Raw genomic sequence first — 16,471 nt, 5'->3', positions numbered from 1 at the left:
TGATTCACTTAATGATCGAGCCGTCGCATTTGTGGGCGTGGTCTAGTTGTCAGGAGGGCCAGCAGTAAGAGGCTGACGTGCTCTTTTTACCTGGACGTACAAATTTAATCCAGAGTTTAATCAGGTAAGGAATCACCGTGAACGTAAGCGACACCACATAACACTGAATATACAGTAAGTGCAACATTAGCTCACCACATTTTTCGCACGTAAGTTCTTTGTTTTGTTTGATGCTATCAATATTGCTTTACTCTCTGATCAGGTACCTATTGTTTGTCATTTTCAGTATTTTGTGGATGTTTTGTGTTCGATTTCTGTGTGTAGAGGCTGCAGAACAAATAACATTCGCTTCAGTTGCCAAGCTGCAAGTTTACTAAAGTTAGTTGGTCCACTTGTTGTGAAGAGCTTAAATAACCTCGATAAAAGTAGAGGAATAGCATTTGTGAAAAAAACTAAAAAGCGACGAATATGTTTGCATTAGTCAGAGAAGAACAGTTCTTTGTATCGGTTGTGCGCCTGCGTAGTCCAAAAAGCTCGTGACCTTGCACTGATAAACACACGTCACTTGAGCGCAAACAAAAAAAAAAACCTTGCGCGTTTAGTTCTAAATTTACGGTTCATTCGCTGGAAGCTGCAAGAAAGCTCGAGACAATTGTGGGGGGAAAATGTGCAATTATTTTTGTTATACAATACATGAAAAATAGTATTGTTCTTTGCTTTGTAGCTTTAATAAAATTCAACATTGTAAGAGTTCTATTACGCTTTTTTGTAATAAGTAATTAATCCAGAATTGTATTTATTGACAACGATTATAAAAAAATGCTTATTTTTTTGTAACCAAAATTACAAACTTCTGAAAATATTTTAAATGAATTTAAATAACTTATTGTGATACTATTAATATAATGGAACACATCTTTTATTTTTAGGTAGATTTAAGTAAACTAAAAAACAATAACAACACATGTTCTGAAATATATAACTAAGTAATGTTTTTATATAAGGGTAGGTAATGATCATTTATTTCTGTAAAAAGTGTCAAGGGGACGTTTTTACTAACCTCTTAAAGGGAAACTAGTGTCAAACTCCAGCTTTCCCGACTCACTCACATATTTCAAATGAGGCTTTGTTTATACAATGAGTGTCTTGAGATGGAGACTTCCAGGGATTGTTGAGGTGCAGTAAAAAACCTCGAAACTTGATGCAAGATACATTTAAGAGACACTCAAATCAACACATTAGCTGCCCTTGAAGGGTCGTTTTAAATTTATTTTTTAGTACATTTTTTTCACATCATGATGGTATGTATTGATAATTAAGTTGAAATCTCTCCTGAGCTGGAAGTTTATGCTTACCACCTAAAATTTAGTCATATGATAAAAATGTGTACTTCTATTGGGAAGTTTAAATGCAGTTTGTTCATCTGCACATTCACTTTAAAAGGTGTTTAATTTATTTTTAATGTTTTGTATATTTTTTTGTATATACAATTATTTTAGTAGAATACAATGTAAATTATGAAATTGGACATTTTCTTGGCACCAGGTTGGTTCAAGATGTCGTCAGTGAAGGTGGACGCTGTGGTGAAGGAGAGCGCTTCGATTGGTGAAGGTCCAGTGTGGGAAGAGGCGGATCAAACACTTCTCTTCGTCGATATCATGGGGAGAAACATTCATCGTTACTCTCCGCAGACAAAACAAATCCAGTCTGTCAAGACAGGTTAACCACTCAAGAATGCAGGAAATATGTCACGTCCATTTCATCCCTCTTACCTTTTGTCCTCCTTCTTTCAGCCGACACTGTTGGATTCGCAATTCCTCGTCAGTCCGGTGGTTACATCGCAGGTGTTGGTCGCAGCATTGTGGCTCTTGATTGGTCAACTCAGTTGATGACGTCATTAGCAGAAGTGGATGAGGACAAGACCACTAGGCTGAATGATGGGAAGGCTGACCCCACTGGTCGCCTGTTTGCAGGTGAAACATTGCCTTGTTAGACTGAGACGTCAGACAGTTTTTGCAATATTCTCCTCTGTTTGCAGGTACAATGGGACTTGAGGAGAGTCCAGGAGTGTTCATCAAACAGAAAGGATCTTTATTTTCTGTTTCACCAGACCTGACTGTCAGCAAACACCTGAGCCCGGTAACACAAGCGTTTGTCTCTCAGCTGGTCGTGTCACACCTGAATCCCCTTCGCGTCTCAGGTGGACATCTCTAACGGATTGGACTGGTCGGAGGATCGACAGACGTTCTTCTACATTGATAGTTTGTCGTTTACTGTTGACGCATTCGACTACGACATAATCACCGGACAACTCAGTAAACAACTTTTATATTTTCTCGATCAAAACTCATGTATCCTTCGTTCTATGAATGTGTGCTTCCTGGGCAGGTAACCAACGTGTGGTCTACAAGATGCAGGAGGAGGACGCCATTCCAGATGGAATGACAGTTGATGCCAATGGTCATCTGTGGGTGGCCTGTTTTAACGGTGGTCGGGTCATCAACATTGACCCAGCAACAGGTGAGGTGTGATGAAGACCACCTTTGATCGGATCAATAAAGCTAAAGACTTGCTGCCTCTCAGGGGTCCGTCTACGGACCGTCCTTCTCCCGGCTGCCAAAACGACGTCTTGTTGTTTTGGAGGGCCTGACTACAGTGACCTGTATGTGACCTCCGCCAGCCTGGGTCTCCAATCAGAGTTAAAACAGCAACCTCTGGCCGGAGCCACATTCAAGGTGATTTTTCAACTCATCTGCATGATATCAGGTTTAACAAACAAGGATTTTCTCATCTGTTTGACAGGTGGCTGGACTTGGGGTCAAGGGTCGTCCATCACATGCATTTTCTGGTTAACAAAAACGCCACTCTCATCAATTTCAGTAGTTTTTTTAATGATATCTTGTACGCTGATAATCATTCACCTAGAAAAGTATGGTTGTGACTTCAACATTTAATTTCATCAACAAACACTGAACGAGCAAAGATACACTACTAGAAAAAATATCTACATGTATAAAATTGTGCCTTTTTTTTCAAATGGAAAGGGAAGTTGGGGTAGGGGTTGGTGGCAATTCAGATAATAGTGTTGGAGAGGGGCTCGAAGATAGAACTGGGCTGGGCTACATAAAGGGAAAATTACCTTGTTTGTCCACATTTTTTCCTCAGAATTCCTTTGGAAAATGTTCACTTTGTGAAGGTTTGTAAACCACTAGTGATGTATAAAAACAAGGTGAAGAAAGAATGCGATGAATTTACGCCATCATATTGAAAATCAGTGGTTCCAAATTGAAACTAACCAGTTGCTAAGTCGATTAATAAAATAAAATTCTTGAGACAATTTCTGATAAATTGTGTTGCACCTGCTTAAGAATGTGTTTATAATAAACGCCTTCCAATGATGTGAGGAGTTCTGGGTTAAGGGAAATATTTTAGCCAGGGAAATAAACTGCATTGAGCTATTATTGTTTTTAGTCACATCGTGACTGTATATGAGTGTGAAGAGATCGTTTTACTTTTACTCAACTTCCTTCAACTGTGATCTGGAAGGATATTGTCAGATGTATTGTACTGCAGAAGACTGAAAGTGCTTTGCCTTGGCCAAGTATTCTCTTTGTGGGTGTGTACAGTCAGATTCGGCCAATTTAAAACACAAATTTATCGTGTTGTCCTTGTAAAAACAACACCTGTATGTGTACACTTTTAGTGTGTGGACTCAATGATAAGTGAGACCCTAGATCAGGGGTGTCAAACTCAATAACACAAGGGGCAAAAATCCTTTAGCCCTCCAAGTTTAGGGGTTGAACAAAACTTATATTTAAACTCTGTAACAGGAAGTACGAGTCTGATTGGGATTTTCTCTTTCATACTTGCGGCTAAAAATACATAGATAAACATGTTTGTTGTCCTTCACCAAACACTTAATCAAATGTATTTTCTTCAACATCAGTTTTACTGATATAAGAAGTCTCTATATTATCGTTAGCGTCAATGATGCCTGGTCCTAATTTGATTTGAAACACTGCCATCATTTTAGCCCACAATATCAACAAGATCATTAATCTACTTTGATTTAAGTCAACCATCCTGGGGGCAACATGAAATGACCTGGTGGCCTTGAGTTTGACACACTGATGAACCCAGGGAGAAATCAAACCCTGCAGCGCTGAGGAGAAAAAGGTGGAGTCCAGTAAATAAAAGGAACCATGACAACTAAAACAAACCATTGGTACCAACAGAACCAGCACCGAGAAGTAGAAGCTGATCATCGATTACATTAAAAGTCCCAGACGTGGTGAACTGTAGATGTTTGTGGTCTGGTTTTGGTGGACAGGCCCATCGTCCAAAGTCAGCTTGTTTAGAAAAAGAAAGAATCTGATGTCATCAGGTACATGAACCGCCCAGAAAGTGCTAACTGTCCTCATGGATTTAAGGCGGACTCAGCCTACCCACGTCAGTAGTGGTCATCAGAATGGGCCGGATCACAGAAGAACCGGGAGCTGCGCTTGGCTGACCGTGCAGTGAAGGGGACGGTCTTCAGGGCTGCGGAAAAGAGACTCAGTCAAAGACGGGAATCTGCGAGGGGGAACACCCTGGTCAAGCTGAGTCACATTTACCTGTGATGATGTCCTCGATCGCTCCGTCCTTCCCTTCGTAAACATGACGACTGTCTGATGACTTGCCTTGTTTTCGTCTCAGCTCTGTGAGCAGCTCCTGCTGCTGTCGTTTGCCCCTGCGGGAGGGAGACTGGAGGGAGAGGGAGGTTAACTTTTACCTCAACATGCAACACGTCCTCTTGACTCTTCAAGAGAATCTCTAACTTCTCACCTGTGTAGTTTCCTCCTGCTGCTCCTGCTCCTCTTGTTCCAGTTTCTCCAGTAACATCTGCTCCTGGCGCCGTTTCTGTTCGTTTTCCTCCTCGGCCAGCTGCTCATGAACATGCCGTCTTATTAATAACACTTATGTGATAATTGACATTTCCACGTGACGCCTGACCTGATACGCTTTGATGAAGCGTACGAAGATGGGGAAGAAGACGGACGGAGGCATCGTCTTGGAGCTCTCGCCGAAAAACTTGACCGTGTCTTCAAAGGCGTCCTGTGACCACATCATTTGAGGTTATCCATCATAGCTGACCACGTGTGAGCACCTCCACGAACAAGGTGTGCTTGATGTCACCTGGGCGATGCGAGCATCCTCCTGCAGCTTGCTGAGGCGAGATTCGTTTCTGCTGATGAAATCCTTCAGCGTGACGTTGTGTGAAACACTGAACTCCCTCCAGGTGAGTTCCATACCCCTCTGCAGATCCTTAACATCGCACAGGACGTTCTCCAGACTCACTACACACACACACATCTTTACTCTCAGGCATGAACTCGTGGAAAGACGCAAACACACCTGCAGCAGCTTTGTCCACGTAGTGCAGCTCGTTGTAGAAGAGACACGCGTTGGAGTATTTGTCCCTCACAACGTTAGAGATGTAGTGCAGCAAGGTCTGCGTCCTGTCCGTGGATTTGGTCTCCAGGAGCTGCGTCACATGATGAGGTCGTCATTACAATTCAGCGGACCGCTCAAGATCAGGGACACGAAATGACAGGCTGAGTGTGTTACCAGGTCCAAGCTCTGCAGTTTGAAGCCGTAGACGGCTCCTCTCCTGCTGCTGTTCATGTAGTTTCCCAGAGCCAATATAATCTGAGGAGACATCGGTCGCACCATAAGTCAACGCAAGCTTCTAACAAAAGTCGATTTATCGGCTCACCTCGAGAATCTTCTTCAACTTCTGAGAGGATTTGATAGAAACTGATGCAGCAATAATAGCGTGGAGTTGCTGTGGACGAAGAACACAGTTATCAAAATGACATGTTGCTGTTGTGCGTTTGCCATATGCAGATGTCGGGGAGACGACATTATTATTTACCCATGATTCACTGTAACTTGCTGGTAGTTGAACTATATCCATATTTTGTGTTGCAGTAAAAGATCCTTATTACGTTGAGGGTATTTTGTATTCAATCTATAATCTAAAATTTGTCTTGTTGCATGAAATATACATTAATTTATTATTTAAATGTAAAATCATGACCTCAGGATACCATAAAGCAAATCACATACGAATGAAATATTTACAATCTTGATGAGATTTAACCCGTATATATATTGAATTATACCCAAGAAATGTTTCCAAAATCATACCTCATTTTGTTTAATGGTAAAGGGTTGCAAATAGAGGTAGAAAACTCCAATATGTCAGATTTAAATAAATTGTATACCACATTTATATATATTAAATATAACAATGATTTTCTTATTTTCAGCTCCCTTTGGTAACTGTTAAGCCCATAATCCTTGTGAACGTACTCTCTCCTCTCCTCCCTCTCTCTCTTTCGATATTTTGGGTTATTAGGTTTTCAAATGTATATTCTTAATTCCCAAGCAAAAGCAAGTATCGGATGCACCGCTGCAATTATATGGCATGTCATGCAGCATTTATCCATCAGTAATTTGGATCTATTGTCATCCTGAACTAAACATTGTTTCTTTTGGGGTGTGTCTTACAGGAGTCAACATCTGGACGTTGTCATTGAAGTTCCCCATGAAGACCATGATGGACATCCTCTGGTTGAGCCGCTCGATGCGATTGAACTGCAGCATGAAGGCGTCCTCGTGGCTGAGGTCCTCCGGGGGGCGTCGCTCTCTTTCATACTGACGCAGTACCTTCACTTCTGCCTCCGTTGGCAGGAAACGCATAAGACACTCTACGAAGTCAACTCGAAGGCTTCGCAAGTCGAAACTGTAAAGAGCGTGTTTTGTCACTCAGCAGTTACTGTGAGTGTGATTAATCTGTGATTAAGTGATAATCTGAGCAAATACTTACGTGTGAATAGACCTGCAGATGACCTCTGACCCCTGACCTGCCTTCCTCAGGGTAATTGCCAGGTTCTTGGCTCTGTTGGTCTCCAGCAGAGACACTTTTGCTTGAACTTTTTGAGGGAGCTTCTGTCTGGACAGGGTCAGGTCCAACGCCGGGCCTTGAGCCTTGGTCTTGAACAGCTCCTCGAAGACCTCCACATCCAGGTCCTGGAAGCCCAAACATGTTCCATGATTCACCATCAGAGAGACTTTATCTTTCACCATAGTTGAGGTTTTAGAGGAGGGACCTACCTGCAGGATTGCTTCATCGTCAATGTCATTGAACACAGTTCCGTTGATTTGACTTGGTTTCAAGGCGACCCAGTTTAGGACGGGCATCCGGAACTTAGTCTGGATCGGTTTCTTTATCTTCACAGCTGCACATAGACAATCAGGCAGAGAGACGGTTAGTCAGGGTGACAGACATAGATGATTGAAGTGGTCAGAGAGACGAAGAGACCAATCGAACAAAGACAAAAACAGACAGGTGTGTGACCTACAGAATAGCTTCAGCGCCCCCTCTGACAGCAGTGAAAGAAAACAATCGTCAGTGACGCTGTGTTACTCTCATGGAAATATGAACTCTATCGGTGTGTATGCGTGTGTGTGGTCAACCTGTCCATAGAAGCATCCAAGTAAAACAAAAGGCTCTTACCAGCCAGTCCAGAATTGAAGATAACTGTGGGAGCCCCCGTTCCTGGGAGAGGTGGCGCCATAGGGGGCGGAGGCGGTGGCATTCCTACACAAGAAGACAGCTCACTGGTGCGGCAGGGGGGTGGTGGCGGTGGCGGTGGGGGAGGAGCTGGGGGCGGAGCTCCGGGATATGCTAAGGCTGAAGGAGAAACCGTACTGTACTTCCACCTCTGCAATGTGAAACTTGCTTTATTGGCGAAACTTACCTGAGCCTGGCATGGGTGGGGGAGGAGGGGGAGGAGGAGGGACCGGAAGACAAGGCTCCACACCCACTCCTGGTGCCATGTGGTGGTACGCTACAGTCTCAGGGCTGAGGAAGACAAGCCAGATAATCAAGGGATTTATTTATAAATGATGACTCTGATATCAAGTCAAATGTAGAGTCAATGTTAAAAATATTATATTATGATAAACTAAAATATATATGTCATGTGACCAGAAAGTTTACCAGAAAAGTATACTGTATTACAAATAAATCCATTTTGGTTGGGATTGGTGATGTTGGCGATGGCTATGATAGCGATGGCGATGGTAATGGTGATTGTAAGGATGGTGGTGATAATGTTGACGATGTTGACGAAGAAGGCGATGATACTGGTGGTGATGACGGTGGAGATGACAACGTTGATAGTGATGGAAATAATGCTTGTAAGGATGATGATGGTGATTATGATTAGTATGATGACGATAGAGATGACCTCCGACCTTGGGGATAGATTTGTGCATGGGGGAGGGGACGGGGAGGCAGAGTCAGCCACGCCACCGTCCCCCTCGCCCCTCTGTGGCTGAGGGGCTCCCGGGCCGCCGGCTTGCTGGGCTTCCTGGGCTTGACGCTCCAGGCGACTTTGGCGGCGGATCGTCTGATCCTTCTCCCGCACTATCCGTCGCAGCGTGTGAACCTGCGTGTTGGCGCTCGTGTAGACGTCCTGCAGGTATGACACACATCATTCAGTATTCTGCGAGGTTAAACTTTCTTTTAAAATTCTGCCCCATGTATTATTGACGACCAGTTGATTTGGTGACACATACACGCATTTGGTCCAGCTCTTTGTTAGTCTGCATCAACTGTTTCTCCAGTTCCACGATCTTCAGCATCGCTTCGTTCTCCACATCCAGCAGGCGCTCGGACATCTGAGTAGGAAAACTATTCAGCAACTTTCTCGATTTTCAACCTTGTGTTTCTCTCCCTCCCACCGTGTTCAGGTTCTCCTCCAGCTCCTCCACTCGCTCCAGAGCTGCACTTTTGGTCTCGGCATCCTCCAGCAGTGTGCCGACATCAAACACGTTGTCTAGGTAAGCTTGGATTTGCACCTGCAGCCTGTCACTCTCAGTGTGTTTGAGTCTCTGCGTGGATATAAGATATATGTGTGTCAATGCGGGGAATGTGTCTCATAGGTCAGGACACTCGGGGGTACCTCCAGGTGTTCGTCCAGGTTCAGTTTGGTGAAGTCGTACTGCAGATGAACCCTGAAGTTCATGTCTTCCACCGAGTGGACTACAATGTTGATAAACTGCATACAGGCCACCTGGTGCATCGTCATGGAAACATGTTAGTGGAAAACTCCCTCATCCCAGTCACGTGTTTATGCTTCCAATATTAATTTACAAGAAAGTCGATGTTGTCGTCCTCGTTCTTGAAATCCTCCATCAGCTTTTCGAAACGCATCGACTCAGAACACACCTGCCGGCAAAAACTTGTGTTGACATAAAAGTACCTTTCTGTGGGTGTTTGTGTGTTATTTACAGTTTTGAAGTGGTCGAAAGCAGACAGGATGATCTCGTGTCCTCCTCGGACCAAACACACGGCTGCCAACAGCTCCAGCACCAAGGCCTTGGTTCTGATGGGGAGAATAAGTCAAAAGTGGAACTTGTCAAACAGACAGAGAGAAGACATACTTTGGAAGATATTGATTTTAGCTGGTTATATTTAAGATAAACAGTGAGGCAGCAGGAAGTCGAGGACAATAACACAGCAAGGAAGATACTGATAATTCCAACAGGCATGTCAGTGAGAAACAGACCAGAGTGGGAGAAAGAGAAGGTAGAAGCAGCGATATTGTAACTGGCCAGTCAAGAAAATGTCATTAAAGTATTCAGAAGTAGGAAGACGGTCTTCAGCACAGACAAACTCACCGAGGGTTGGGGTTGTTGAGGCTCAGGGTGATTTCGTTGACAGCATGTGGATGAGACATCACCATGTTGAAGCCATACTGAAGAGCAACATACAACGTGTTCATTACGTCCGACATAATGAGGAGAACTTGAACCAAAGATAAACTGGAACCTGAAAGACATCTGACCTGGTAGTTCATGATGGCCCGTAAGCACATGACACAAACGTGGACGTCATCTTTCTTTGATACGAGACGCCAGTTCTTCAGAGAGCGGCGGCTGGGCAGCGTGTTGGAGCGCGTCACCAGGGCTGAGCTGCAAACACAAGGAAGGGTGAGTAAACACCATGATAACACCTGGAGGGAACCTATAGCCCACCTGATGGAGAGACGAGCCGCTCGGGGGACGGAGGAGGATGGAGACGGGAGGGTACAGTCTCCGTGCAGGTCCTCGATGGAACGGCTCCATGGGGAGTCGATGGATGAGGAGTCTCCACCATCTGACTGATCGCCATCAATCCTAGAGGAGGCAGCCGAGAGTCAGTCATGCAAACTATCTCATCAAACAACACCTCGCATGTGAGACTCACGTGACGGCGAAGGACAGATACTGAACCAGAACATCCAGACCTTGGTTCTGTTCATTCAGAAACTCCCGAACCCACCTTAGAAAACAGAGTCAGGTGAGAGAATTGTGACGCAGAAAAAAAAACTCTAGATGAAGACTGTCGAGACAAGTCAGGGGAGAGCAAGAGTTAAGGCTGAGGAGATGATGGATGTGATGAGGTGGACAGTCAAAGGTTAAAGAGTTCAGAAAGATAAATGTGAAAGAAAAACAAATGTGAAAGAAAGACAGGCAAAAGGTTGTAAATTATGATAGGTGTGGAAGTGGAGTGAATGAAGGAGGTAGGGAAGGAGAGACAGACAAAAGTGGAAACAGGACATGAAAATAGATAAAAGATTAAATTGATGAACAGAAGAGAAAACGATTAAAGGTCACAAACAGGAAATTGAAAGAGGATTTGACAGACTGGTGATGGAGGGATGAAGACAGGGGATGGCAGGTGACAGATATGATCCGATGAGGACAAAGAGGTAGGAGTGTGGAAGGAAGACAGGTAAAAGAATGGGCAGATACCCAATGTGGTTTGTACGAAGAGAAATCTCAAGTTCTCGGAGTGTCTGTGTCGATTCTTGTATCCTTCTCCTGAAACGCTGCAGACAGACAGTAACATTGTTAGACAGGTCCTGCAGTGTTTCTGACTCTGGACCAGGATCTCACTGCCTCACCTTGCGGGTCACTGCCGGGTCCAAAAAACCTTGTAACTTCTGGATGTAGGTGTGAGGAGGGTTCTTCACCTGGAAACGCTCCTGTACATCAGCAGAAAAAAGTTTGACGTCATCCGTCCAAACCCCGCCCACTTCCCCATATGTCTACATGACTTGATCAGAACCCACCTGATCACAGATCAGCTCCCACTTCTTGTCGTTGTCATAGGAACGCAGCAGACGGACTTTGTCGGGAGGCAGATTCATGGAGTTCTGATGAAGGGATCACATGAGTTGTGCACTGGATTCATGTGGTTCCGAGCAGACCTGTGGATGCTGCAGACTGGTCCGTGCGTGTGCGCGCGCGTACTCACCAGTGCAATGGAGAACCTCTCCTCCAGCTCAGCGGGGTCCGGCATGGGGAGCCGGACCGGTGCGGCTCTGGACCGGATCACCGCCAGCTGGCTCTCCATGCTCTCGGTGTTCCCCATCACAGCGGCCCAGCGAACACACCCACTGCGAGCAGGACTCAGCGAGCACACATGTGGTCCGCCATCACACACACATGCAGATGCTGCCGGGACTGTGGAAGGCCTTGTCTCCCCGGTCCTCCCCTATCCTCTCCCCTGACCCCCTCTCTGGCACGGCTCCACCTGAATCAGTCCGTCTGTCCCCCGCTAGGACCGGATTCCCCGCAGCAGGCGGTTTCTGCCTCCTGGTCTTTGTCTCTGGATCCTCGCCGGTGATGCTGATCCAGATGAAACCGCGCGTGTGTGTGCGCGTGTGCGGCGAGTGTATATGTACCAGCGCGTGTCGCAGATCAGCCGGTTAATCTCCCCTTCTCCTCCCCCTCTCGTCCCCCATATGAAGAAAGAAAGCGAGAGTCGGTGTCTTGTCCTCCCCCTATGTGTCTCTCCATCCCTCTCTCTCCCCCTCTCTTTGTCTCGCTCTACTCCGTCCCTCTCTCTCCTCCAGTCAGACAATGAGCCCTCTGCTGCCTCTGGCCCCGCCCCCCCGAACACACGCTCCCATCATTCAACATCATGGAACAACTGATGGCGAACACCGACCAAATATTGATCATAGCCGACATTTGCATTTTTATTCCTCTTTTAATCACTCTCGCTTCCTGAGCGTTTTCAAAATAAAAGCTGATCTTCAACTCAGGAAGTCATCATGCACGACGGAGTCATTGACCTTTCTCACAGATAACATTAATCCCAGCTCGCCAGATTAAATGTTAATATCCGGGGTCCTCATCCTGATATCAATGTACTCTTACTGGATCTATTTGAACAGTTATAACAAATCCTGTTTCCCCTTCTTAGATCAAATGTAAGGTTAAATGCGTGTAGTTTAATGAAGGAATATAACCCCTTTATACCAAAACAAAGAAGATACACTAACTATTACTTAACTAGACAGTGAAGTACATCAATTGTTCCGTTTTTCAAAAACATGGTTTATTTCAAATTCATGAAAATAACTATCTAAATAGTCATTATTTGGAATAAACATTGGTTGTAACTTAAACAAAAAAAATAAACTTTACATTAATCGCCAATTGTATACATGTACACAAATTATTATCAGGTAAAAAAATAAACAATAGTTAACAGTTGGTCAGATATCAAACTTTTCTTCACAAATACAGTGTCCATTTTCCTCGTATTCTTCCCGGGTCACCACCATTTCATCGTAGTCTGGACTGTGAGCAAGAAGCTTCCCGCCTTCCCACGAGTAGCTGATTGGACTGCGGGTCAGGAAAGGGTGTTATACACTTGGTTAACAATGTTTTAGATTTTGAGGTGATGTTGTACGTATGGAAGAACAGAAGACTTTGAATTAATGTTTGACAAAAAAATGTAAATGCTCTTATTACAATACAAATAAACCCATTATAAGGTATTCAATTTTAGCTGAATGCTTAGTATGGTTATAAACTAATCAAATGACACATCATATCCAATAAATCACTTTGTATGAGTGAGTTTTCACTTTAAGACATACATATAGACACACAAGAAAATATTCCGTCAATTAACTGGATGTAACTCACTTCTCAGGGAGAGTGACAGACACTGGCAGATGGGCGGGAACAAGAGAACGTAGCTCCGCCTCCAGTTTCTCTCTGAAGCCGGGAAACAAAATGTTTCCTCCCGTAAGGACAATGTTGCTGTAGAAGTGAGGCTGCATTTCTGCACGACAACACACACAAAAACACACATTTAACAACACATTTGCAGTCCGTGCAAGAGATGTGTTGACTGTTACACTAACCCTCAGGCAGAGCCTGGACAGAAGCCACAATGGCCTCCGGGATACCAATCTCTTGGATCCCGATATCCGAGGGGTGGAAGAGAGTTTCCGGGACAGAAAAGCGCTCATTTGTTAATCGAAGAATCTGCTCCCCAGTCTTGTACTTCCCACTGTACACCATGTCCTCTCGCGCCTGCATACAAACATGTTAGACGCTCAAGTCGACTTTTTCAAACATACCACACACCTTACAGACGCCTTTTTTGATGGAGCTGAAATCTGGAAGGACATAGTCTCTCATCACTGTGTTGTCCTCTCCCTTTAACCTGAACACACACAGTTGCGTCTTTAGTTTCCCTCCGACCATGTGATCGTCTGATGTCATCAGTACTTACTGTGCCACCTCCATGTCCCTGTAAAAGTCTTGAGAGACATAACAGACGTCCTCTTTTACCTGGTTGATGACATGAGTCTCGTCCATCACGTGTAACTGCCTGAAAGCACATCAGTCAATATCAGTGAATTTGACACTCGTCACTGTTCCGGACATTTACCGATAAGAAATGATCTCTTTCAGGTGATTGGTCAGTAATTTGCCTCCAACATTGATCCTGGAGAGAAAAAGTTAGTTGTTAGGAAATATGAAGCAAATACAGTATATAAAGTAGCAGTATATCAAGGCTCACCTGAGGATCCCTTCCTTCATCTTTTTGCTTCGACAGTAGGGGGCGATGTGAGTGAAAGAATAGCCGCTGTCAACAACCAGACAGCAGAGCTCTGCTAGGTGGGTGTGGAAGTAGTGATGGGCACTAAGTGAACCAGCTGAAACACCGTCAACAAAAACAACACATTAGATGGATGAGTCAATAAATATGGAAGTATAGCTGTGCTCTCAGAATATTGAATGGTTGAGTTTACCTTTCAAATGACAAAGCTTTTATTGAAAATATAGACATTTAATTCTTTTTTGGGAACATTAAATTCAACTTCAATTTAAAAGGTTTCATTCCTTTTTATTTAATTATCAAATTAAATTATTTATATTTTGAAAGGTTTACTTTTTTTAAATTGAATAATGTGATTCAATTATTTTTGTATTGAGAGATAACATTTTCAAGTAGTAGGATACGCCTTTGGAATTGTCTGGTGGAAATAAGTTACCAGCATTTCTATATTTGATTTAAAGGGTTACACATTTTTTAAATATTACAATCAAAATTATTGGGAAAAGAATATTTGTATAAAAAAAATGTGGTTCAACATTTAAAATTCAACGCTTTAATATTATATTATAATTAACTGTTCCCAAATACATAGAGTTGTTAAAATCATGGGTTAAGTTTGTCAAGGATAAGCAGGTTGAGTCAGATGTAAATTGATACAGTCGGGTTTATTATGGTTATCCAAGCTCCTGTGTAGTCAGATTCAGTCAGTTTAGGGGACTTACCGTTGGTTCTAAGGACTGACTGGAATTGGTACTCTTCAAACAGAATCTCGTTCATAGACTCCTGAATAGAGGAGAAGTTGAAGTAGGGCTCGGTGATGATGACACTTGTGTCTGCAAACTCCACCTAAACACAGAACATGCGTCAGTCAGTGGAGAAACTACACAGACAATTATAATTGATTCAAAAACAGATGAAGGAGTTGAACCTTGAACATATCCTTTCCAAACAGGCGGTCCCACACCTTTCTCTGGACATCCCAGTTTACAAGGTAACCCTGCAGAGAACAAACAATTTAAATTTCCAACATGACACCAGAGTCAACATTGGCACAAGGAGTTGTAGTCGCACCTTCTGAAAGGGCAATATATAGAAGAGTCCTGATGGATCTTTGATCTCATCCAGCTGATCAGCAGTGAAGGTCTTAAGTCTGGAAGTCTTTGAGCGGAACTGACAGTTTGGGATGATCCTGCCAAACAAACACAAACAATTAACATTATGATCAAATTATTTGTTTGTCTATTGCCTATTTTTGTGTTACTGCATCTTAGTACATTCTTTTTTTTCAGTACAGCCACCACAAAAAAGGTATTTTGTGTGTACAACACTGGCAATACAAGTAACTGATTGTGATTCTGATATCTTTAACACTCAGTGGATATTGTAATGTGCATTAATTCATTTATGAGATGGAATATACAGGAGACAAGCCATTTGATGTTATCATGACATCACACACCCTGATGAAATTAAATACTACTGCGAATAGAAGTTTAAGGGGCGTCAACATGTGACACATTCATCAAGATTATTTATTTCTTGGCATTTGACACAAATAACGCTTTTATTTCACAGTTATGAAAACAAATACGTAAATTATTTCCTTATTATTTATTCGACCACAGTTTAAAGCAGGTCAAAACCAAAATTGTTTGACAGTACATATTATTTAAGTTTCGAGACACGTAAACAACCATGCCACCTGTTTAGTTAAGAAATATATAAGAATGTCGGTAACACGTTAAATACTCAACAGTGTGCAGTATATCGCAACAATAGGGTTCATTCATTCAAAATAAAGTGTAATATTTCAAGTAGCTCCACTCATCTTTGTGCTGCTTTACAACAGGATGAGAAATAAATACTGATATATATATTATTGATCCCACGCTAGTATACTATAGACACATATAGTGCTGATTATTTAATTCTGATCAAGGTTGCTGTGACTGAGTAAAGTGTGGATGATACTGTTGTGTTGGACGAACTGCAGCTCAGTCAGTGGGCAGTGGTTGGCATAAATATTCGAAAACCACGTGACCCGGCGTACTTACGTTACTGGATCTTGGCTGTATCCAATCTTCGCAGTTGCGGCTCCATTGTCGAGGACTAATGTCGCCATCACTCATCTGTCTTTTATTAAAAAATATATATGTCTCTAGGAGAATAATGTATTATGGAGGCACAGGAGCCGCCATCATGGTTAAATCGTAGCCAATCAACGGCCTCACGTTACGACACGTGACGTACTTTCTTCTTCGTTTTTGGAGTTGGTTAAACTGACATCTGCCGTCTAGTGGTTCGGAGTATTCAAACTCTAACGCCAAGGCTATTAATTCATTACAACTATTTTATTTCCCTTTAATTTTTCAAAATGACAGCGCTTGCGAAACTTAATATGAAGTGTTAATATGATCATTTGCCTTCTACAGGGTGTAGAATCAATCATACAAAAATAGAAGGTGTCACAGTTTTTCCAAAGTGTGATTTGAAGTTATTTAAACCAAA

At 43.1% G+C, this 16,471-nt stretch overlaps 3 protein-coding genes across 6 annotated transcripts; 1 reads left to right on the top strand and 2 right to left on the bottom strand.

Moving 5' to 3' along the window:
- Positions 1-52: 52 nt before the first annotated feature.
- rgn (regucalcin) lies at positions 53-3,337 on the top strand. 2 transcript variants are annotated; one of them, XM_087791873.1, is made up of 8 exons: positions 53-124; positions 1,546-1,719; positions 1,794-1,973; positions 2,039-2,139; positions 2,201-2,315; positions 2,389-2,520; positions 2,584-2,735; positions 2,803-3,337. In XM_087791873.1, the coding sequence occupies exons 2-8, from the start codon at positions 1,557-1,559 to the stop codon at positions 2,851-2,853; spliced, it is 894 nt and encodes a 297-aa protein (XP_087647999.1). In that variant the 5' UTR covers positions 53-124; positions 1,546-1,556; the 3' UTR covers positions 2,854-3,337. The 2 variants fall into 2 exon arrangements, with proteins under 2 accessions (XP_087647999.1, XP_087648000.1); XM_087791874.1 differs by having other exon boundaries at positions 71-174.
- Positions 2,871-11,576, bottom strand: fmnl2b (formin-like 2b). Of its 3 annotated transcripts, XM_087791872.1 has the most exons (28): positions 11,354-11,576; positions 11,169-11,252; positions 11,001-11,081; positions 10,849-10,925; positions 10,301-10,375; positions 10,090-10,230; positions 9,900-10,026; positions 9,733-9,809; positions 9,344-9,437; positions 9,206-9,280; positions 9,015-9,125; positions 8,794-8,943; positions 8,629-8,730; positions 8,305-8,525; positions 7,806-7,909; positions 7,562-7,738; positions 7,407-7,427; positions 7,159-7,283; positions 6,872-7,074; positions 6,553-6,787; positions 5,756-5,824; positions 5,608-5,688; positions 5,395-5,524; positions 5,176-5,336; positions 4,993-5,094; positions 4,825-4,923; positions 4,614-4,743; positions 2,871-4,539 (listed from the first exon to the last, which is right to left on the bottom strand). In XM_087791872.1, the coding sequence occupies exons 1-28, from the start codon at positions 11,468-11,470 to the stop codon at positions 4,451-4,453; spliced, it is 3,258 nt and encodes a 1,085-aa protein (XP_087647998.1). In that variant the 5' UTR covers positions 11,471-11,576; the 3' UTR covers positions 2,871-4,450. The 3 variants fall into 3 exon arrangements, with proteins under 3 accessions (XP_087647998.1, XP_087647996.1, XP_087647997.1); XM_087791870.1 differs by having other exon boundaries at positions 9,900-10,230; XM_087791871.1 differs by lacking the exon at positions 7,407-7,427 and having other exon boundaries at positions 9,900-10,230.
- Positions 11,577-12,599: 1,023 nt separating this feature from the next.
- On the bottom strand, positions 12,600-16,153 carry actr6 (actin related protein 6). The gene is made up of 11 exons (XM_087792620.1): positions 16,018-16,153; positions 15,035-15,152; positions 14,892-14,960; positions 14,686-14,809; positions 13,925-14,060; positions 13,793-13,849; positions 13,634-13,732; positions 13,486-13,564; positions 13,260-13,431; positions 13,039-13,177; positions 12,600-12,732 (listed from the first exon to the last, which is right to left on the bottom strand). Exons 1-11 carry the CDS (start codon positions 16,083-16,085, stop codon positions 12,603-12,605), a joined length of 1,191 nt encoding a protein of 396 aa, XP_087648746.1. The 5' UTR covers positions 16,086-16,153; the 3' UTR covers positions 12,600-12,602.
- Positions 16,154-16,471: the final 318 nt, after the last annotated feature.

This window comes from Callionymus lyra, chromosome 5, assembly GCF_982586985.1.
Source record: "Callionymus lyra chromosome 5, fCalLyr1.hap1.1, whole genome shotgun sequence".
Taxonomy (NCBI): Eukaryota; Metazoa; Chordata; class Actinopteri; order Syngnathiformes; family Callionymidae; genus Callionymus; species Callionymus lyra.
Note: the sequence above shows the minus strand (reverse complement) of the source record. Positions and strands in the feature narration are given on the sequence as shown.